The sequence below is a fragment of the Dromiciops gliroides genome, chromosome 1, assembly GCF_019393635.1.
Source record: "Dromiciops gliroides isolate mDroGli1 chromosome 1, mDroGli1.pri, whole genome shotgun sequence".
Lineage (NCBI taxonomy): Eukaryota > Metazoa > Chordata > Mammalia > Microbiotheria > Microbiotheriidae > Dromiciops > Dromiciops gliroides.
In genome coordinates this window covers 743533109-743552327 of record NC_057861.1, presented here as the reverse complement: position 1 = coordinate 743552327, position 19219 = coordinate 743533109, and the positions used below count along the sequence as shown (strand labels likewise).

Here is a 19219-nt window from a genome sequence, read left to right as displayed (position 1 = left end):
TTGGCCTCCGAGGGGCAGCCAGGGAGGTGTGGCAGGTGAACCGGAGCCTGGAACGAAAGCTTGAGCTGTCCAGAAGGGACACCATCTGCCCCAGAATCCAACGGACTCCCCCCCTCCCTCACTGGGAGCCTTATAAGATGTCTTCTTAGTCAGATACAAGTTGGACTTCGTGACTTCTGTGAACTCTGAGGCTCCTCCTAAGTCTGAGTCTGAGCTCTGCCAAGCTGAGCACAGTGCCTGGCACACACTGAGAGTGTAATAAGCGCTCCCTGACTGGAAGGCATAACAGCCCTAGGGTGCTGAGGTGGGGGGGAGGGGACCCTGCCTCATGACTCTCCCCACTCTGTGGTCACGGATCTCCCTGAAGCACAGTCTGACCACTCACCCCCTGCTCCACAAACCTCAGTAGCTCCCCATCACCCCCAGGATCAAATGGGAGACCCTCGGTTTGGCTTGAAAGTCCTCCTGAGCTGCCTGCCACCCCCCCTGCCCAGACCCACATTTCAAGCTGCCTTCAGGGCCCTTCAGGGCATCAACATGCATGCCCTCTAACACAACCTCAGTAAGCCCAGAGCGTTCCTCCCTCTGACCTCATTACTTTTGCCAGGCGGTAGTGCCACCATCCACCGACCTCCCGTGTTTGCACGACTCCACACTGCCCCTCACCTCCCATGCCCAGATACCAAGTCCTTTCCACTATACCTCTGCAGTACCTCTCCCATGTATCTACTCTTCTCTATTCCCAAGGCGACTCCTCCCATGTGTGGCATTCCCCTGTCACTTACTGAGACATCTGCAAGGGGTTCCTTCCCAGGCCTTTCCTCTCTAGTCCAGTCCCACATTCTGTGATCTTTCTTGTGCCCCATCTCTGCTCAAAGTCCCCCAAAGCTATTTCCCCCCACTAAGCTTCAAACTACTCTCCCAAACACTTCCAGTCTTATATCATTCCTCTACAGGCTCACACTCTGACCACGCTGGACTGTTCAGCATGTCCCAGACAGTCCCTGCTCCTGCCTCGCTCCTGTTTATGCTGACTGTTCCTTCCCACCTCCCATATGCTCTCCTTTTCAGATCTATACACTGAGGGCTGAGTCAGACACTACCTCCTCCAGAATCACTTCCTCTGTTCCTTCTGGTCAGTCATGACTGCCCCACCCCCTCCAGTTACACAGACCCACCACCCCCCCAACCCTAGAATGAGTGGGAAGAACTTTGTACTTCTCTTACACACTTATATGCAAAAATGATGAAGCAAAATGTTTTGCTTCATAAGAGGAGGGTCCATGTCTTACCTAAACTTTACATCTCACCTAACAGAACTTTGAACACAGTAGCTACTTAATAAAAGTCTGCTGAATTTTTATAATTCCATGCACCTTCAACTGGAGGTGTGTGTGTGGGGGGGGGGGGATTTACAATATTTTCTACCAAAGATTTTCAGAAAATAGAAGGAGAAATGATCGGGACTTGGCACAAGTATTTTACACTCTCCCAGTAAATTTTTATTATTTGTGACACCTTTCAGTAAACATGTCATACTTCTGTAGGTACAACTGAAGCTACATTTAATTTCATTTCAACTAATGAAGTTGACTTTGACCCATAAAAGGGTGAGAATTGCCTGATCTATGTGCCCTAATAAAAAGGCAATTCTTGCAAAGCAATAAGTACTTTTTCAAAGTTTAGTGGTCTTAAACAGGAAGTAAAAGTTTTTGAGAAAACAGGAAGAATACTAAACATAATGACTGAACATGGAGCTCCTAAAAGACAACAGGATCCAAGGACTTATAATTCAAATGGGACATGTAACCTAAACTATCAGCTTCCGTTTCCTTGCCTATAAAATGGGTACAGAAACAGCATCTACTTCACAAGGTAGTTGTGAGGAACTCATAAGATAATACAAAGTGGTCAGTAAACCTTAATGCTCCATAGAATAATGTTAATAATAAAATCACTATTATCTTAACTTCTCTAGGCCTCAGTTTCCACATCTGTCAAATGAGGGGTTCATTTACAAGCTAGCTGATTAACTAGCTCTGAATCTTCATGTACACATACAATAAAGCTACTTAACATGTAAACTACAATAGGCCATATTTACTCCTGTATGCAGTATTAGCCATTATAGATGTCTATGAGAGAAAAAAATAAGCAAATTCTACTCCACAAAAAATTCTTTTCCTAACATTGTTTGAATACAAATCTTTGTACACAAAGTATATCTATGAAATTACTTTCTCCTCCAGGTATTAAAGAGCTATAAAAGGGAACACATATTAGAATTTCCAAGAGATGAATCTGGATAATGAAAGGAAAATTATAGTACGTACACCAAAATGTCCATTTAAATATGGAAAAGTTCAAGGGAACCTGACTAAATGTTTATAAGCAAGTGAGAGCAGCAATACCAAAATTGTAGCCAGTCTTTTTAAAAGAGAATATCATGGTTTAAAATAATACCTGAAAAATCCTTCACAGGAAGAAAAGAGATCCATATAATACATCAAGATCAATATAATATACAAAACATATCAAGGCTCCTTCTATTCAGCAAAGTTTTTTCCCCCTTGCTCTCAGTGACCAACTATTTCAACCAAAGGCAGCTGGATTTCTGCCAAACTGCTGTCTCTCCTTTAATATCAAAATGTTTTATGCTCATTCTTTAATTTATATAATTGAGAAGGAACCTCAGCTAGTAACAGTAATTTAACATCAATGGTAGATAAAATGCTCATTTACATAAACCAATCCAGAATGTAGTATTGCAGAGACTATCCCTTCCTAGAGGGGAGAAAAAACAAAAACCAAGATACACAAATACAAAACAGAGGCTGACAGACCAGGCAAAAGGATTTAAGAATGAAAATGATTGGCACAATTAGTAAGTCAGGAACACAGTGCTATTGTTAAGGGATATGTTATACTAGACTTATCAAAACTACAGAATTCTGAAAACCTGAGTTAATCTTCTCATTACTCTTAGCACTGGCAACAATCTTTCTACAGAAACATATTCATTTGTGGGCCTCACACTTTGAAAGCTGGGAATGGAGGTCTTGAAGAGGAAGGTCTGTGTCTTAGTTATCTTGGTCTCTTCTGAAACCAGGCTCTTCAGCACAGTAGCTCTACAATAAGACTTTTGTTTAATAAATAAACAATCGGGAGACCTGGTCTCTATCATTCCTTGACTTTGGCCTGGCGATGCTCTATGCCTTCATTTCCTCAACTGTAAAATAAAGAGATTAGATTATGTAACCTCTAATGTCCCTTTTAGTTCTATAGATCTACAAAGGTGCAGAGGAAATGAAAAATGATAAAAGCATAAGAAAAGAAGGAAAAGTAGAATTAATTTGTAAACTAAAAATCTTAAGCAAACACTTTATGAAAGAAGGAGGGGCAGCTTAGTGGCGCAGTGAATAGAGCTCCGGCCCTGGATTCAGGACCTGAGTTAAAATCTGACCTCAGACACTTGACACTAACTAGCTGTGTGACTCTGGGCAAGTCACTTAACCCTCATTGCCCGGCCAAAAAGAGAAGAGAAAAGAAAGAAAGAAAGAAAGAAAGAAAGAAAGAAAGAAAGAAAGAAAGAAAGAAAGAAAGAAAGAAAGAAAGAAAGAAAGAAAGAAAGAAAGAAAGAAAGAAAGAAAGAAAGAAAGAAAGAAAGAAAGAAAGAAAGAAAGAAAGAAAGAAAGAAAGAAAGAAAGAAAGAAAGAAAAAGAGAAAGAAAGAGAGAGAGAGAGAAAGAGAGAAAGAGAGAGAGAGAGAGAGAGAGAGAGAAAGAGAGAGAGAAAGAGAGAGAGAAAGAGAGAGAGAAAGAGAGAGAGAAAGAGAGAGAGAAAGAGAGAAAGAAAGAAAGAAAGAAAGAAAGAAAGAAAGAAAGAAAGAAAGAAAGGAAGGAAGGAAGAAGGAAGGAAGGAAGGAAGGAAGGAAGGAAGGAAGGAAGGAAGGAAGGAAGGAAGGAAGGAAGGAAGGAAGGAAGGAAGGAAGGAAGGAAGGAAGAAAGAAGGGGATAAAGCACCAACCCTGGATTCAGGAGGACCTGAGTTCAAATCTGGCCTCAGATGCTTGACACTAGCTGTGTGACCGTGGGCAAATAACTTAACCCTCATTGCCCTGGAAAGAAAGAAAGAAAGAAAGAAAGAAAGAAAGAAAGAAAGAAAGAAAGAAAGAAAGAAAGAAAGAAAGAAAGAAAGAAAGAAAGAAAGAAAGAAAGAAAGAAAGAAAGAAAGAAAGAAAGAAAGAAAGAAAGAAAGGAAGGAAGGAAGGAAGGAAGGAAGGAAGGAAGGAAGGAAGGAAGGAAGGAAGGAAGGAAGGAAGGAAGGAAGGAAGGAAGGAAGGAAGGAAGGAAGGAAGGAAAGAAAATGTTACTGAATCTAGAGAGAATTCTGTGGAGAATTCCGATCTTGAAATGCTTTTTTAAAAGTCACTGATCATCTATTTACTATTAAGGACAGAACAAAAGAACACAAACAGCAAAATAAAGATAATAGAGGGCAGCTAGATGGTGCAGTGGATAAAGTACTGGCCCTGGATTCAGGAGGACCTGAGTGCAAATCCAGCCTCAGACACTTGACACTTACTAGCTGTGTGACCCTGGGCAAGTCATTTAACCCCCATTGCCCTGAAAAAAAAAAAAAAGATAATAGAGGAGAAATTAACTAAGTTCAGTACTTACTGGTACTAAAAATTACTAAGTACCAGGAAAAGATAAACACAAAAATGTCTGTTCAGTTTGTCTTTGACATTTCTGGGGAATTTATTAAGAAAAGTGGGATTGAAGGATTGAAAATGAGTGATATGGGGAGCCAAGATGGTGAAATAACAGGAAATAGAACCATACTCTCCCCAACAAGTACCCTTGCGTACATCTAGAAAATAGAATAGATCAAATCTGGATAGAATCACAATGAGTCGTTTTCCAGCCCAGGTCTGCAAAAAGAGACAGAAGTCTATGGGCACTGGGGATGAAATCTACCCAGGAGTATATAGCATTCTGGAATAGAGAGAGGCTATACATCACAGAATCAAGATGTCCCAGACCCACTCAAGAGTCCGACCTTGTGCAGGAACAAGTACCAACTGGCAACTGTCACTTACTACCCAGGTCTAGGTGCCAGATCCAGGGAAAACTGAGGAGGGAACCTATGTCTACAAATGGGGTTTCAGGGAAAAGAGCAGTCACAGGTCCTAAGCTGTGTCCTGAGCAAGGAGTAAGTTCAGAAGATAGTATTAAATGAGTGGCTTCCAAGCCAGAAATAGATCCCAGGATCTCAGGTCAAGCCTCTAACTTAGCGTGTACCCTAGAGTGGGATGAACCAGGGCAGGAAAACCTGTAAGAACAAAGGGAAGCCTGCCGTTCTGTGCCTCTGAATCAGCGGGGCTTTCTAGCAGCTATGCAGTGGCCAAGGTCAACAACAGACCTCCCTTTGTACCAATATTGCTCAGACTCAAACCCAAGTCAGGGACTGGCAGAGCTCAGACTGGAGATTCAGACTTGGCCCACAATCAGACCACTCTGAGGCACTAAAAGTTTGCAGGTCCCCAGCCCAGCCATACCTGATCCTGAAATAACACAACACCCAATGCCCCAGAAAAAGCAGCAGAAGACAACTCAGATGTTGCTTCCAGACATAAGAAGAATCTAACCTGAACATAAAGCAAACAAAGTCAGCAGTCAGGGAAGCAGGTTGGAAGAATGAGCAGAGAAACAAAGGACATCACTATGAAAAGACATGGAACAAAGCTGACTAGAATTCCTAAAGGAATTTAAAGCAAGAGCTTAAAAAACAGTTTAGAAAATGAATGTTTTTACAAATGAAATGAGAACAGTCAAGGTAGAAAAAAAGACAAGAAATAAAAGCTGGGGAAGAAAGAACTGGAAAGGGAATTAACAGTTTAGTGCAAAAATCTTACCCAAGCAATGAACACAAATAGAAGAAAAAGGCGACAGGAGACACCAAGATATATAAATAAATAAAGTTAAAAGCTGAAAAAAAAAAGAGAAAGAAAACATAAGATAACTTGTCTAGAGAAGAGGTCAAGTAGACGCCATTTAAGAATCACTGGATTACCCGACAGCCATCATTCCCCCCATCAAAATAAAGTCTACATATATTTCATGAAATCATAAAAGAAAACTAGAGAGCAAAGTTCCAATAAGGGAAAAAGACAAACCAACCAACTCATGTCACTTACTGAGAGAAACTGCAATATAAAAACTCCTAGGAATATCATCAAAATTCAGAGCTTCCAGGTCAAAGAGGAATGCTACAAGCAGTCAGAGGAAACGAATTTCAGTGTCAAGGAGCCACAGTCAGGATCACACAAGGTTTAGCAGCCACCACTACAAAGGAGTAGAAAGTCCAGAACACAATATTCCAAAAGACAATGGATAATGGCTTAAACCAAGAATAACTCACCCCGCTAAGCTGAGTGTAATTCTCTAAGGAGAAAATATATCCTTAAAGAAATGTAGGACTTGCAAACAATCCTGATAAAAAGACCAGAACTATGAAGAAACATTGAAGTGCAAACATAGGAGTCAAGAGAAATGTAAAAAAGGTATGTTAAAAAACAACCGTAAGGGACTAAATAAGGATAAACTCATTCTCATATGAGGAGATATACACATGTCCTCAGAATCCTACCATCGTCACGAATCATAAAAGGAATCTAAAAAAACAGAGGTCCTGGGAGTGGTTCTGTTATGTTTTGATGATCTTAAAAGATAAATGGAAAGGGAAACGGAAAGGAATACACTGCAGGAGGAGGCAAAGGAAGTATGGGGGAAATTATCTCACATAATATGCAAACAAGGAAGAAGAGGTTGAGGGAGCAGGTGACACTTGAACTACACATCTGAACTGGTCAAAGGAAGAAATAACAAACACATACACACACACATACACACACACAGAGTTGAATACAGAAACATATTTCACTCAACAGGTAAATAAGGAAAGAAGGGAATAAAAGGAAGAGCTGATTAAGGGAAGGATTAGACCTAAAAAAAATTCTAGCCAATTATGGAAAAAATATTTACAGAAGCTCTTTTTGGAAACTGAGAGGGTAGCCATCAATTGAGTAAAGGCTGAACAAGTAATGTCATATGAATGTGATGGAATACCACTGTGCTATAAGAATTGATGAAAGGGGCAGTTTCAGAGAAACATAGGAAGACTTATATGGACTGACAAAGAATAAAGTGAGCAGAGCCAGGAGAATAATATATAAAATAACAGCAATATTATAAAGACAAGTAACTCAGAGACTTCAGAACTCTGATCAAAAAGGCAATGACTAACCATGATCCCAGAAGACTAATAAGGAAACATGCTGCCTCCCTGCCTCCTGACAGGGGGTTGATAAGCTCAGTGCAGATTGAGACATATTTTTCTGGACTTGGTCACTGTAGGAATTTGTGTTGCTTAACGATATATGTTTATAACAATGTATTTTTTTCTTTCTCATTTGGGGAAAGTGGAGGTAGTAGGAAGAGAACTAAGGTTTTCATTAATTTGTAAAAGATAAATCTTCATTTTTAAAAAAGAGTGATAAAGGACAAAGTTAACCAAACTCCAAATACCCCAAGGAGTAGATAGAGATTCTATGATTTTTAGCATAAACATATTGAGCAATATAATTCTGCGGTGAAGGTGCTTATAAACACACACAGTAGGTTTTTAGAACTTAACAAATAGCATGCACTAACATTAACAGATAGCTCCTAATGTTAAAAATATTGGTATGTGGTAGGCAAATCCATATACATAATTAAAAGTCCTTCTGTTTGACTAGAGATTGACATCAGATTCTTGGCCAAAAATAAAATGAAATACTTCTTTCAAGCTGTATATTTAATAGTATCCATGTTCTTGCATAACTTAAGCATCTGACAGAGTTATCTGAGCATCCGTTAGTATCACATACTCCAACCAGTTTTCTATCTTACCAAGAACTTCTTAGTCACCCAAAAATTTACTTTAAAAGACCAAAATGGCTAAACAATGTGGGAATGGGAGCAGCTAGGTGTCGAAGTAGATAAAGCACTGGCCCAAATCCAGGAGGACCTGAGTTCAAATCCAGCCTCCAGACATTTGACACTTACTAGCTGTGTGACCCTGGGCAAGTCACTTAACCCTCACTGCCCAGCAAAGGGGGAAAAAAGGTAAATAATGTGGGAATATTTAAAAAATCAAATGTCCTACCTTACCTAAATTATAGAGTCTTATCATCAGTAAGCTGGCTAACAATAACAGTCCATGATAATATTTTCAAAACAAATTAGCAGCATTATCTGCATTTTAAGTCATTTAAAGTACTCCCTTCAGTGCTCACTCACTTTATCAGTCCTTTCCCTTCTCATTTCTCTGCCTTCCTATCATCTTATTTATCTTAGGTTTTTTCTCTCTTCTTTCCTCCTGTCTACTCCACTTGCCCATTCCTTGGACACCACCCTTCAGCTCCTTCCCAGTCCTTCTCTTAACATCCCTAGTTCAGACCCCCATCATCTTTTCTTGTTGTTGTTGTTCCTCCTTTGTTCTCAAAGAGAACCAATGACATCATCTCTTGAATGAACTACTGAAATCTCCTCCTCACTAATCTCCCTGGCTGCTTCTCCTCACTCCAATCTTTTGTCCACAGGCCTCACAGTGATTTGTCTAAGCATAAGTCTGGCCATATATATCTCCCCACTATTCAAACTCCAGTGGCTCTCTGTTACCTTTTATGATCAACCAGAAATTCGTTTCCTCTAGTTTGGCATTTAAAACTTCTAAAACTGACATAAAAGGTGATACCATAGGTAAATTAGGAGAGGAAGGAATAGTTTACCTTTCAGATCTTTGGAAAGGAGAACAGTTTATGACCAAACAAAAGACAGAGAATATTATGAAATGCAAAATGGATGATTTTGATTACATTAAATTAAAAAGGTTTTGTACAAACAAAAGCAATGTGTCCAAAATTAGAAGGCAGACAGAAAGCTGGGAAACAATTTTTATGGCCAGTACTTCTGATAAAGGCCTCATTTCTAAAATATATAGGGAACTAAATCAAATTTATAAGAATCCAAGTCATTCCCCAATTGAGAAATGGTCAAAGGATTTGAACAAGCAGTTTTCTGATAAAGAAATCAAAGCTATCTGTTGCCATATGAAAAAAATGTTCTAAATCACTATTGATTAGAGAAATGCAAATTAAAACAACTCTGAGGTACCACCTGACACCTCTCAGATTGGCTAATATGACAAAAAAGGAAAATAATAAATGTTGGAGAAGCTGTGGAAAAATTGGAACACTAATGCATTGTTGGTGGAGCTGTGAACTGATCCAACCATTCTGGAGAGCAATTTGGAATTATGCCCAAAGGGCTATAAAGCTGTGCATACCCTTTGACCCAGCAATACCACTATTGGGTCTTTTTCCCAAAGAGATCATAAAAAGGGGAAAGGACCCACATGTACAAAAATATTTATAGCTGCTCTTTTTGTGGTGGCAAGGAATTGGAAAGTGAGGGGCTGCCCATCAATTGGAGAATGGCTAAACAAGTTGTGGTATATGAATGTAATGGAATTCTATTGTGCTGTAAGAAACGATGAGCAGGAGGAGTTCAGAGAAACCTGAAAGGACTCACGTGAACTGATGCTGAGTGAAGTGAGCCGAACCAGGAGAACATTGTACACAGTAACAGCAATGTTGTGTGATGAGCAATGGTGATAGACTTGATTCTTCTCAGCAATACAAGATAGTTCCAAAGGACTCATGATAGAAAATGCTCTCCAAATCCAGAAAAAAAAAAAAGAACTGTGGAATATGGATGTGGATTGAACCATACTATTTCTTTTTGTTTTGGTGCTGTTGTTTTTCTTTTTTGGAGGTTTTTCCTTTTTGCTCTGATTCTTTTCTTATAACATGACTAATGCAGAAATATGTTTAATGTTATTGTACATATAGCTTATATCAGATTACCTGCTGTCTTGGGGAAGGGGGAGGGAGGGAGAAAATTTTGAAATTAGAAATCTTATAAAAACAAATGTTGAAAACTATCTCTACATGTAACTGGAAAGTAATAAAAATGCTTTTATAACTAAAAAAAAAACTTCTAAAACTGGTCCTTCTTATCTTCCCAATCTGCTTATGAATTGCTTCCCTCCATGCACTCTGGTCCATTGACCTACTGATTGTTCTTCACACCACACTCCTCACCACCAGCACTGGCTGTCACCCATGTTCAAAGGCTCTGTCTCTTAGCCTCCAATGCTCAAAAGCACCAGCTACCTTGGAAATGCAGCTCTTCAGGAGGCCTTTCATGATTCCTCAAGCTGCTAGTGGCTTCCCTTCCAACTGCTCTGTGTACCTTAAGTAGACCTATTTATGCACCTACCTCTACCATTAGAACGTAAGCTCCCTGAGGTCAGGATTTTCTTTATATTCCCAGTGCCTAGCACATGGTGAGAGCTTATTCAACACTTGTTGATTGATTGATTCCCTGTATTGAGACCAACAAAACTCTGTTCACCAAAATGCATTCCAGAATGTTAGCCCTGTTCACTGTGTGTGTGTGTGTGTGTGTGTGTGTGTGTGTGTTTGATTTGGCGCTTTTAAAAGGACAAATGTTATCCTAGCAAATGAATTAACTTTTTACTAGAAATGTTTCAGAGGGAAATGGTAACTCCTTTAAAAAAAGCTTTTGATGTGTCTCTTCCCTCGGGGCCAATGCACCTGGGCACAGGTGAGACGAATAACCAAAGAAAATTCATTAGGACACTTTTACTGTTGTTCTGCTTTACTTATGCTATTTATTGGCATTTCATTATTTTGCACTGTACCCTAAACTACCAAGAAGGCCTCTTTCTGTTTCCAGAATTGTACTAAGGCTCAGCTCAGACCAACTGAGATAGGTGTGTGCAGCATCCCGGCTCACAGAGATAACATATTTTGACATTTTATGCAGTGATCAGAGAGATGAGCCTTCTGAGTCTAAGCTAGCCATCCTACCAATCACTAACCTGGAAGACCTAGCAGCCAGGACACTTAAATGTCTCTGCTGTGTCACAGATGGGACCTTTTTGGTAGTTTTTTAAAAACTTGTGAGCCATCTTGGGGGGTGGGGGTGCTGACACCTAAGGCCAGCACCCTCAGGGGTACTAAGGTGCTTCTCTCCTCTCCACTCCCCACCCCGATCTCCTGGGTGGCCTAAGATCATGCCCTCTGTGCTGTCCATATACTGTAGCTGGGAAAAAGTTATGATTGGTGCAAGACCCTTGCAAACTGCCACCCAATCTTCCACCAGCCATTTGCCCCCAATACCACCAAACACGCACCCACACACTAGTTGATTCAAGACAGCAGCCTGCTCAGATAACCATGGAGACCCAAGAGGTGGCAAGGATCCAAAATGAGGAGCTCCCATCTCACCTCTACCCTTCCATAGACTTTTACTGGTTACCAAGAATATCCTTCAATGAATCTCAATAGGATTCTTAATTTCTATGTTTTAGCCTGTTGTTGTTTTTTCATCCCTGGGTATAGTAAGTTCATCACAAAATCATTTAGAAAGCAATTCTAAATGCAGGAAGTAATAGGAATAGGAGAATCTGATGAATTCTCTTTTTTAAAAAGTACTTTATGCAAACCCCAAAAGTAACCCTGACTCATTTAGAAAATGGAAGAGGGTCTTCATTTAATCCCACACTTCCTCATCTCTGTGCTTATGAGTCTCTTACCGAATCATAGGAATTTAGAGCTGGAAGGGCCCTTCAAGATTATTCAATCAGTCACTCAACAAGCATTTATTAAGCCCTTACTATGTATTGAGTACTGTGCTGTTTAATTGAACAATAAATAAATACTAGACAGAGTCTAACACGCTCATTCTACAGAAGGGAAGTCACGTGTGTAACATCGCAGAACTACTGGGGGAACTAGAACTAAATCCCAGACCTTCAGACAGCCAGGTCTGTGCTGCTTCTACCTCACCATCCTGTTGCAGGTTACAAGTTAAGGAACCCCTAGACACTGCCAAGACTGACACGCTTTTCTAGCATGTATATTGTTAAGCAATTATCAATGCTTCAATATAATACTATTTCCAAATGAAGACAAATACTTTTTCCCCCACAAAAGTCTTCAGTTTTTCAGAAGATGTCTAATTTCATCAGTAAATACTCTGCAGTATATGCCCCACTCCAACCCTTCTCACTTGTCAAGAAAAATTAATCACTCCAGGGCCAACCTTTTCATGATAAATCCCTTCAGATTTAATTAAGCTGGTCCTTGAAACATAGACACAGTCCCTCACAGGGCTTGTCACCTAAGCTTTCCCAGTTCTGTTGGACTTAAGAGCTTGGGCTCCTCCGGCATGGGCTTTGAAAAGCCAGGATCCACACACACACACACACACACACACACACACACACACACCAACACCAACACCAAAGCTACAGTGAAGCCAGGGAGGGGAACTTCTGGGGAGAAATCCTCAGCCAGGAAACACCAGTTTTGTTTAAGAGGGTTTGGCAATGCCAGGCAGAACTTGATTACAGTGTCTGCTGCCCAACAATGCAATGGCTATTGGGTTTACTTGCGGATAACCATCCATCAAGGTTCTGAAGATGTTATTCCTACATGACAAGAAGTTGGTAAGGTCTTTTCCAACTCTAAAGTTCTAAGATTCTCTTTATCATAATCCCTGAGTAGAATCTACAGAGCTTTGAACATAGCCCAAGCAGAGATGTGGATTGTACAGAGAGCCGAGCACTCTACTTCCCATTTCCAATGGAGACAGATTTGCCAAACTGGGTGCCTTCTAACGGCCATCAAGTGAGCCTCAGGTACCGGCCCTGCTCTGCTCACTCCATTTCTTAAATGTCAGCTTAGAATTCTGCTCCAGGATCACAGAGCCACAACAAAGAACTTATCATCCACAGGCCAGGCACAGATGAGTAATCTTTGTCAGTGACCTGATCAGCTCGACTCAAGCTCGATGAACTCTCCTCCTTGCTAAAGGGCAGAAGAGAACACAAGGCATTTGGTAAAGCAGCTTTAAACACCATGTATCTCTGCAGGGGGCAGCCATCTCTGAACCGATGTGGGGATGCCCAGAAGCTCCGAGCCCTCTTCTCTGTCCCAGGCAGATCCTCCCTCTGAGCATTAACTGGCAGGAGCTGAGCAACCATTCCTCCAGGCAGCTGCTCTCTGTGCAAATGGCAGGCAAGCAGCCAAAGTCCACCATAGAACACAGCCTAGGGGGGCTGGGGAACTATCCCTTCTCTCCACCTGGAATGAATTCAAACTATTTTGGGCTGAACCCGCAATTTCATCGGCATATCTAACTCCGGGAGAGCTATCTCCTGATCCTGAAGCCTGGGGCCCAGGAAGAAAATGATTCTGCCAGGGCCCACGGGCAGTAGGTTGTCAGGTGTAGCACCTGCAAGTAATGTAGGGAGAATGGTAGAAAATTAAGTCACTTTATCATTATTTATAAACCAGTTAAACGACATCCCCAAGTACCAAGGAAGAGCCCTAAGGTGTGACTGCTGGCCAGTGTCAGTGCCCTCTGAAAGATCATAAAGTATAGGAAAGGGATTGTAGGATTGGACATAGGGAAATGTCCTGCTTTTCAAAAAAAGGTTGAGCTAAATAGGCAAACTATAGGCCCAAGAATCTGCCTCTTACTCCTAGTACAATCCCCTAATAAATTATGAAAGGGACTGTTTATGAACATTTAAAAAGGGAAGTCAGGATCACCAAAAGCCAGCAAAAGTTCATTAAGAATAGATCATACTGCACTAATGCATTGTTGGTAGAGTTGTAAACTGATCCAACCATTCTGGAGAGCAATTTGGAACTATGCTTAAAGGGCTATAAAACTGTGCATACATACCCTTTGATCCAGCAAAACCACTGCTATGTCTACACCCACAGAGATTTTTTTAAAAGGGAGGGGGAGGAAGGACCTACTTCTACAAAAATATTTATAGTAGCTCTTTTTATGACGGCTAAGAATTGGAAATTGAGGGGATGTCCACTAGTTGGGGAATGGCTGAACAAACTGTGGTAAATGATTGTGATGGAATGTTATTGTGCTATAAGAAATGCAAGCAGGATGATTTCAGAAAGGCCTCGAAAGACTTACATGAACTGATGCAGAGTGAAATGGACAGAAGCAGGGGAAGGTTATGCACAGTAACAGCAATGTCGTTTAATGAAGAACTGTGAATGACTTAGCTCTTCTCAGCAATAAAATGATTCGAGACAATCCCAAAGGCAGAGAAAGACCTGATATTGTTTGAATACAGACTGAAGCAGCTATTTTTTACTTTCTTTTTTTTGCATTCAAGTCTTCTTTTACAAAATGACTAATATGGAAATGTCTTACATGATTGGACATGTATAACCTGCATCAGATTGCTTACCATCTCAGTGAAGAGGAGGGGAGGGAAGGAGGGATAGAATTTGAAACTCAAAACTTCTTTTTAAAAAATGTTTAGAAATTGTTTTGACGTAATTAGGGGGAAATAATATTTTTTTAAAACTTGGTCATGCCAGACCAAACTCATTTCTTTCTGACACACTAATTAACCAGTAGATCAGGGGAATGCTGTAAGCACAGAATACTAAGACTTCATCAAAGATCTCTCAGGATACCCTTGCATACAAAGTGGGAAGACCAGAGATAGATGAGAGTCCTGTTAGGAGATTCAGAACTAGCGGAATGGTTGGATCCAACACCCCAAGGAGTCATGAACGGGTCAATGTCACCCTGGAGGGTCTACAGTGGAGTGTTCCAGGGATCTGCCTGAATTCTGCACTTTTCCAAATATCCATGATCTGGACTGAATAAAGACACAGTTGGCCTTCTTTTCAAACCTGCTGAAAACAGCCTGAGTAGCAGTTGTGACTACAAAGCCTTCTCCTGGCTGCTTCCAGCCCCCAAATCCACATGTAGGAAACACCTCTCCACTGAGCCCCTCTATGGAGAGACCTGAGAGAGCCAGGTCTCACTCCTCCCCTCATGCTGTTCCATGTCCTTTACCAAGCCCCAGAATTAAGTACCCTTGTCTCCCCTCCTACTCCCTGTTTTCAGCTTCCTTTTATATGACGTCTTCCCTCTTTGGAATATAAGCCCCCTGACAGCAGGGGTGGTCTTTCTTTCTGCTAAATGTGCACTCTCAGCACTTAGCACAGTCCGAGACACACTGTAAGGGCTTACTTAAATAAAGGCTCTAGGTCTGACCTGTGGACTGAAAGGATCTTCACAGGTCAGATTAATAGGATGAATCTAATAAGGTGAAATTTAAAAGAGAAAAATGCATAATCCTATGACTGGCTACTAAGTAAATCCAACTTCACCAGCACAAGATAAGGAAGGCCAGGCTAAACAAGGATGTGTGAAGAGAAGATTTAAGGAGCACACAATAGTTGGCAGAGTGTCTGAAGTGCTGCGCTATGGAAAAGAGTGAGATGTGAATGTTCTGCTTGGCCCTAGAAGACACAGAAGAAATGGGCAGAAGTTACCGAGGGGCCTAATGGAAGAAAAGACAACTAGACAATTAGAACAATCTAGATGTGAAATAGACAGCATACTCTTTCTCACTAGGGGTCTTCAACTGAAGGCTGGATGACCACTTAGTCAATGAGACAGGCTGGACCAAGTGAGCTCCAAGATGCCCCTCACCTTTCATTCAAAAAAGAAAGACTCAGAGAAAATATTCAAGAAGAGCAGAAAAATATTGTGGCAGTAAAAGAAAATGATTCTAAGATTTACATCAATTTACTCCTTGAATGAAGTTGATTGCTGCCTTTAATGACAAACTGAGCGAAACAACACTAGTACAAAAGTACTTTGTGTCTGTAGAGGAGCCTTTAATATAAGAATTCATCTTGGCATCAGTTTTCAATTAATATTATATATTTACTTTTCCCTGTTTGCCCTCAAAAAAAAAATACTGATTCTCCTAACATACTTGGGGCAACTAAGTGGCTCAATGGATAGAGCACTGGCCCTGGAGTCAAGAGGACCTGAGTTCAAATCTGGTCTTAGACAGTTGCTGGGTGACCCTGAGCAAGTCACTTAACCCTAATTGCCTCAAACAGCTGGGGCCAACTCCAGTCATCCTGATATATATCTTGCCACTGGACCCAGAAGGCTCCGGAAGAGAGAGTGAGGCTGATGACTTTGCACACTGCAAGTCATGCTATCTGTCCTGGTCCTCTTGAAGAATAAAGGGCAAACAATATACTTATTTTTATTGGCTAAAATAAACTTGCCTAAAACTCACAGAAAGTTAACCACACAGTTTTAGTTTCTCAATTCCAAGTTTCTTTGAAGCATTCCTGATTGGGGAGTAATTAAATAAAACTTTTTTTTCTTGTTTAAAAATAAAACTTAATAGGACAGCTTGAAGAGGGTTTCTCCCCCCCCCCCCCATCCATGAATGATTTGTAGCTGCTTAATTCCCAATGAAACTAAAGGGATAGATCTTCTCTTGAGGGGACTGCACTTCTGCAAAGGACCCAGGAGGTTTCTTCTCTATCTAAAATTCTGCCTCTCTGAGGGGCATGTTGCTGTGTTTCATAGCCCTGACGTCATCTCTAACTCCAAGCCTCTGGAAATTAAATGGTCTTTGCAGAGTAAAAACAGAACTGAATTAGTAGCACTATCCCCCCCCCCAAAAAAAAGCAGTATTGGGCTGGCAAAGGAAGGTATAATCAATTCACCATTTAACTTTGAAAAATGTGGTGTTTTACCATCTGAATAAAACTCTATCTTGAATTTAGTTAAGCTTTCCCCCCAAAAGTCTGACAGTTGAACAAAATATTTTAACAATGAAGAAAAATATTAAAACATTAGAAGTAGGTGTTTTGTTTCTGTTTTTTGTTTTGTTTTAAACAAACAACTAAATCACTTAAAAGCTCATTCACTTTCCAGTACTGACATTCTGTGATTTCTTTGGCCTATTCCCATGTTTTAAGAGAATCGGGAGCTGTAACAAGTGGCTGGAGAGTCCCAAGACCTGGGTTTGAATACAAACGATGACGCTTGCTACTGGTGTGACCTTGAGCAAGTCATGGGCCTCCGTTTCCTCACTTGTAAAAAACAGAAGTAAAACTAAAGGATGCTCCCACTAAATCCTCACCCTCTGGAACTAAACCCACAGCATAGACATTGGGAAGACGAGCAGGTGCAACAACTCTTCTGAAGCTCCGGCTGTGTGACCTAAGCACTCATGAGGCTCCTGAAACACCAGGAGGATACAAAGACAAGAAGAAAAAGAGAAACATTTCCTTTTCTCCAGATCCTTATACATTGTATCAAGGACTACGATATGAAGGAGTGTAAGTATCCACAGAAGAAATACAGAGTAAACTACAAATCATGGATAAGAGCGTAGGGGGAGGAGAGAGACCAGGAGAGGCTTCCTCGGAGCTACACCCTGAAAGGAGGCGGCGACCCTCGGGGTCCAGGTCTGGATGGTGCAGCACCTTCCCGGGGACATGGGGGAGTAGTCGGGGAAGAAAGACGTGGAGAAATGACAGCGTGAGCTTCCACTGGGTGCTAGCAGGGAAGAGCAGGGAGCTCAGGCACCTCGATGTTCTCAGCAAAGGAAGGAAAGAAGGGGAAAGCTGGACCAGAGAAGTCTCTCCGTGCCCTAGGGAAGCACAAAGGAAAGAGCAGGAGCGCAGGAGGAGCACCTGGGTTCAAATCCCACCTCGGACACTTTACTAGCCTCGAGACCTGCAAGTCAATGAACGTGCAGAGCCTCAGTTTCCTCGGTCAATCATTAGTAATCTATTAGGCGCCCGCTATAAGACGATGCCCTTAGAGATCCCCACGGCTCTACATCTGCCTAATTCCGACAAATTCCACAGGAGCCGCAGACGGACACTCGTGGAGTTTGCACAATGGGAGTTCCCCCTGTGACCAACTCTGGCCGATGACGCCCTCCCAGCCCCAAGCCTGAGAATGGGCACATCGGGGGAGCCCCCACCCCGACAAACTCTATAAAACGCCTTGGAGGTGCCCTCAGGCTCCGGATCCACGAAGTTACTAACGGAAGGGCTGCTGCCTTGCATTCGAGGAGAGTTTCCACACCGGGAGCTCGCCACACAGAAGAAGCCCCAAGTTCCCGCGCCCTACCCCCCCACCCTCCCGCCCGGTATAAAGCCGCGCTCGTGGAAAGCGGAGCCTTCCAACTGCAGCCGACTCGGGGTGATCTCGGGGCCGGCACTTCCCAAGTGCACCCCGCGGCAGGACGAGCGGGGCCAGCTCTGGGGAGATCCTGGGGCGACAGGGGGTGGGGGGGGAGGAGAAGAAGGGGAAAGAGGAGCAGGGGCGGGGGGAGAGAGAGGAAGAGGAGAAGGTGGATCCGCACCGTCGTCCCGCCCGGAGAGCGCGGGGACCCGTCCCCCCAACCCCACCGAGCCAAGTACAATTAGTCGGCACCGCAGGGCCCTCAGACACCCGCGGGGAGAGGAGGGTCACGGTCCGGGCCCGCTCCGAACTTGGCGCGCCCCGCCCCGCGCCCCGCCCCGCCCCCGCCCGGCCCGCTCACCGAGCAGCAGCGTGGTCCACGTCCGGCCCCGGCCCCCCGCCGGGCGCTGGCTCAGCCGGGCGCGGAGCCCCGCCGACACGCGGGACAGGAGGCTGCGAGGGGGGTGCGCGGGCTCGGGCCGCTGCCCCTTCCTGCCGGCCCGCCGCCCGCCGCTGGGGGGCGCCGCCGGAAGCCCGCGGCCGCCGGGCAGCTCGAGCTCGGGCTCGCCGGCGCCCACGGGCCGGCGCGGCTGCGGGGAGGCGCGGGGGAGAGCGGCGGCCGCCGCCGCCGCCTCTCGGTGCTTGCTCCGCGCCTGCACGACCATCTTCTCATAGTCCGCGCCCGCCTCGGACGGACGCCGCCGGGACGGGCGCGGCGAGCCTCCCTCGGGCGGCGCCGCGGCCAGCGCGCCCCGTCTCCCTCCGAGCCGCCGGCAGACTGGCCGCCCGCCGGGCTGCGAACGAGCGAGCTGGCGGGCGGACGGACTGACTGACGGACTGACGGAGCGAGGGCGGGGTCAGCGGGACCCGCGGGGCGCGAGCCGGGCCGAAGACGCGCGGCGGCGATTGGCCGGCGCCGCGGCAGGAGGTGGGGCCTCGCTCAGAGCCACGCCCCCAACGACTCGCGGCTGCCACGGCGGCGGGACCTGCGGTTGTCAGGGCGACGGGAGAACGCTGGGG

The 19219-nt window shown here is 43.5% G+C and overlaps 1 protein-coding gene across 1 annotated transcript in view; it reads right to left on the bottom strand.

Annotated features, from left to right (window-relative positions):
* Positions 1-18971, bottom strand: part of LOC122735647 (probable C-mannosyltransferase DPY19L1) — a 123946-nt gene extending 104975 nt beyond the window's left edge. Inside the window, exon 1 of the mRNA XM_043977361.1 lies at positions 18561-18971. Coding sequence (XP_043833296.1) covers positions 18561-18864 — 304 coding nt within the window. The 5' untranslated portion in view covers positions 18865-18971. The remainder of the gene's footprint in view (positions 1-18560) is intronic.
* Between the last annotated feature and the right edge of the window lie 248 nt (positions 18972-19219).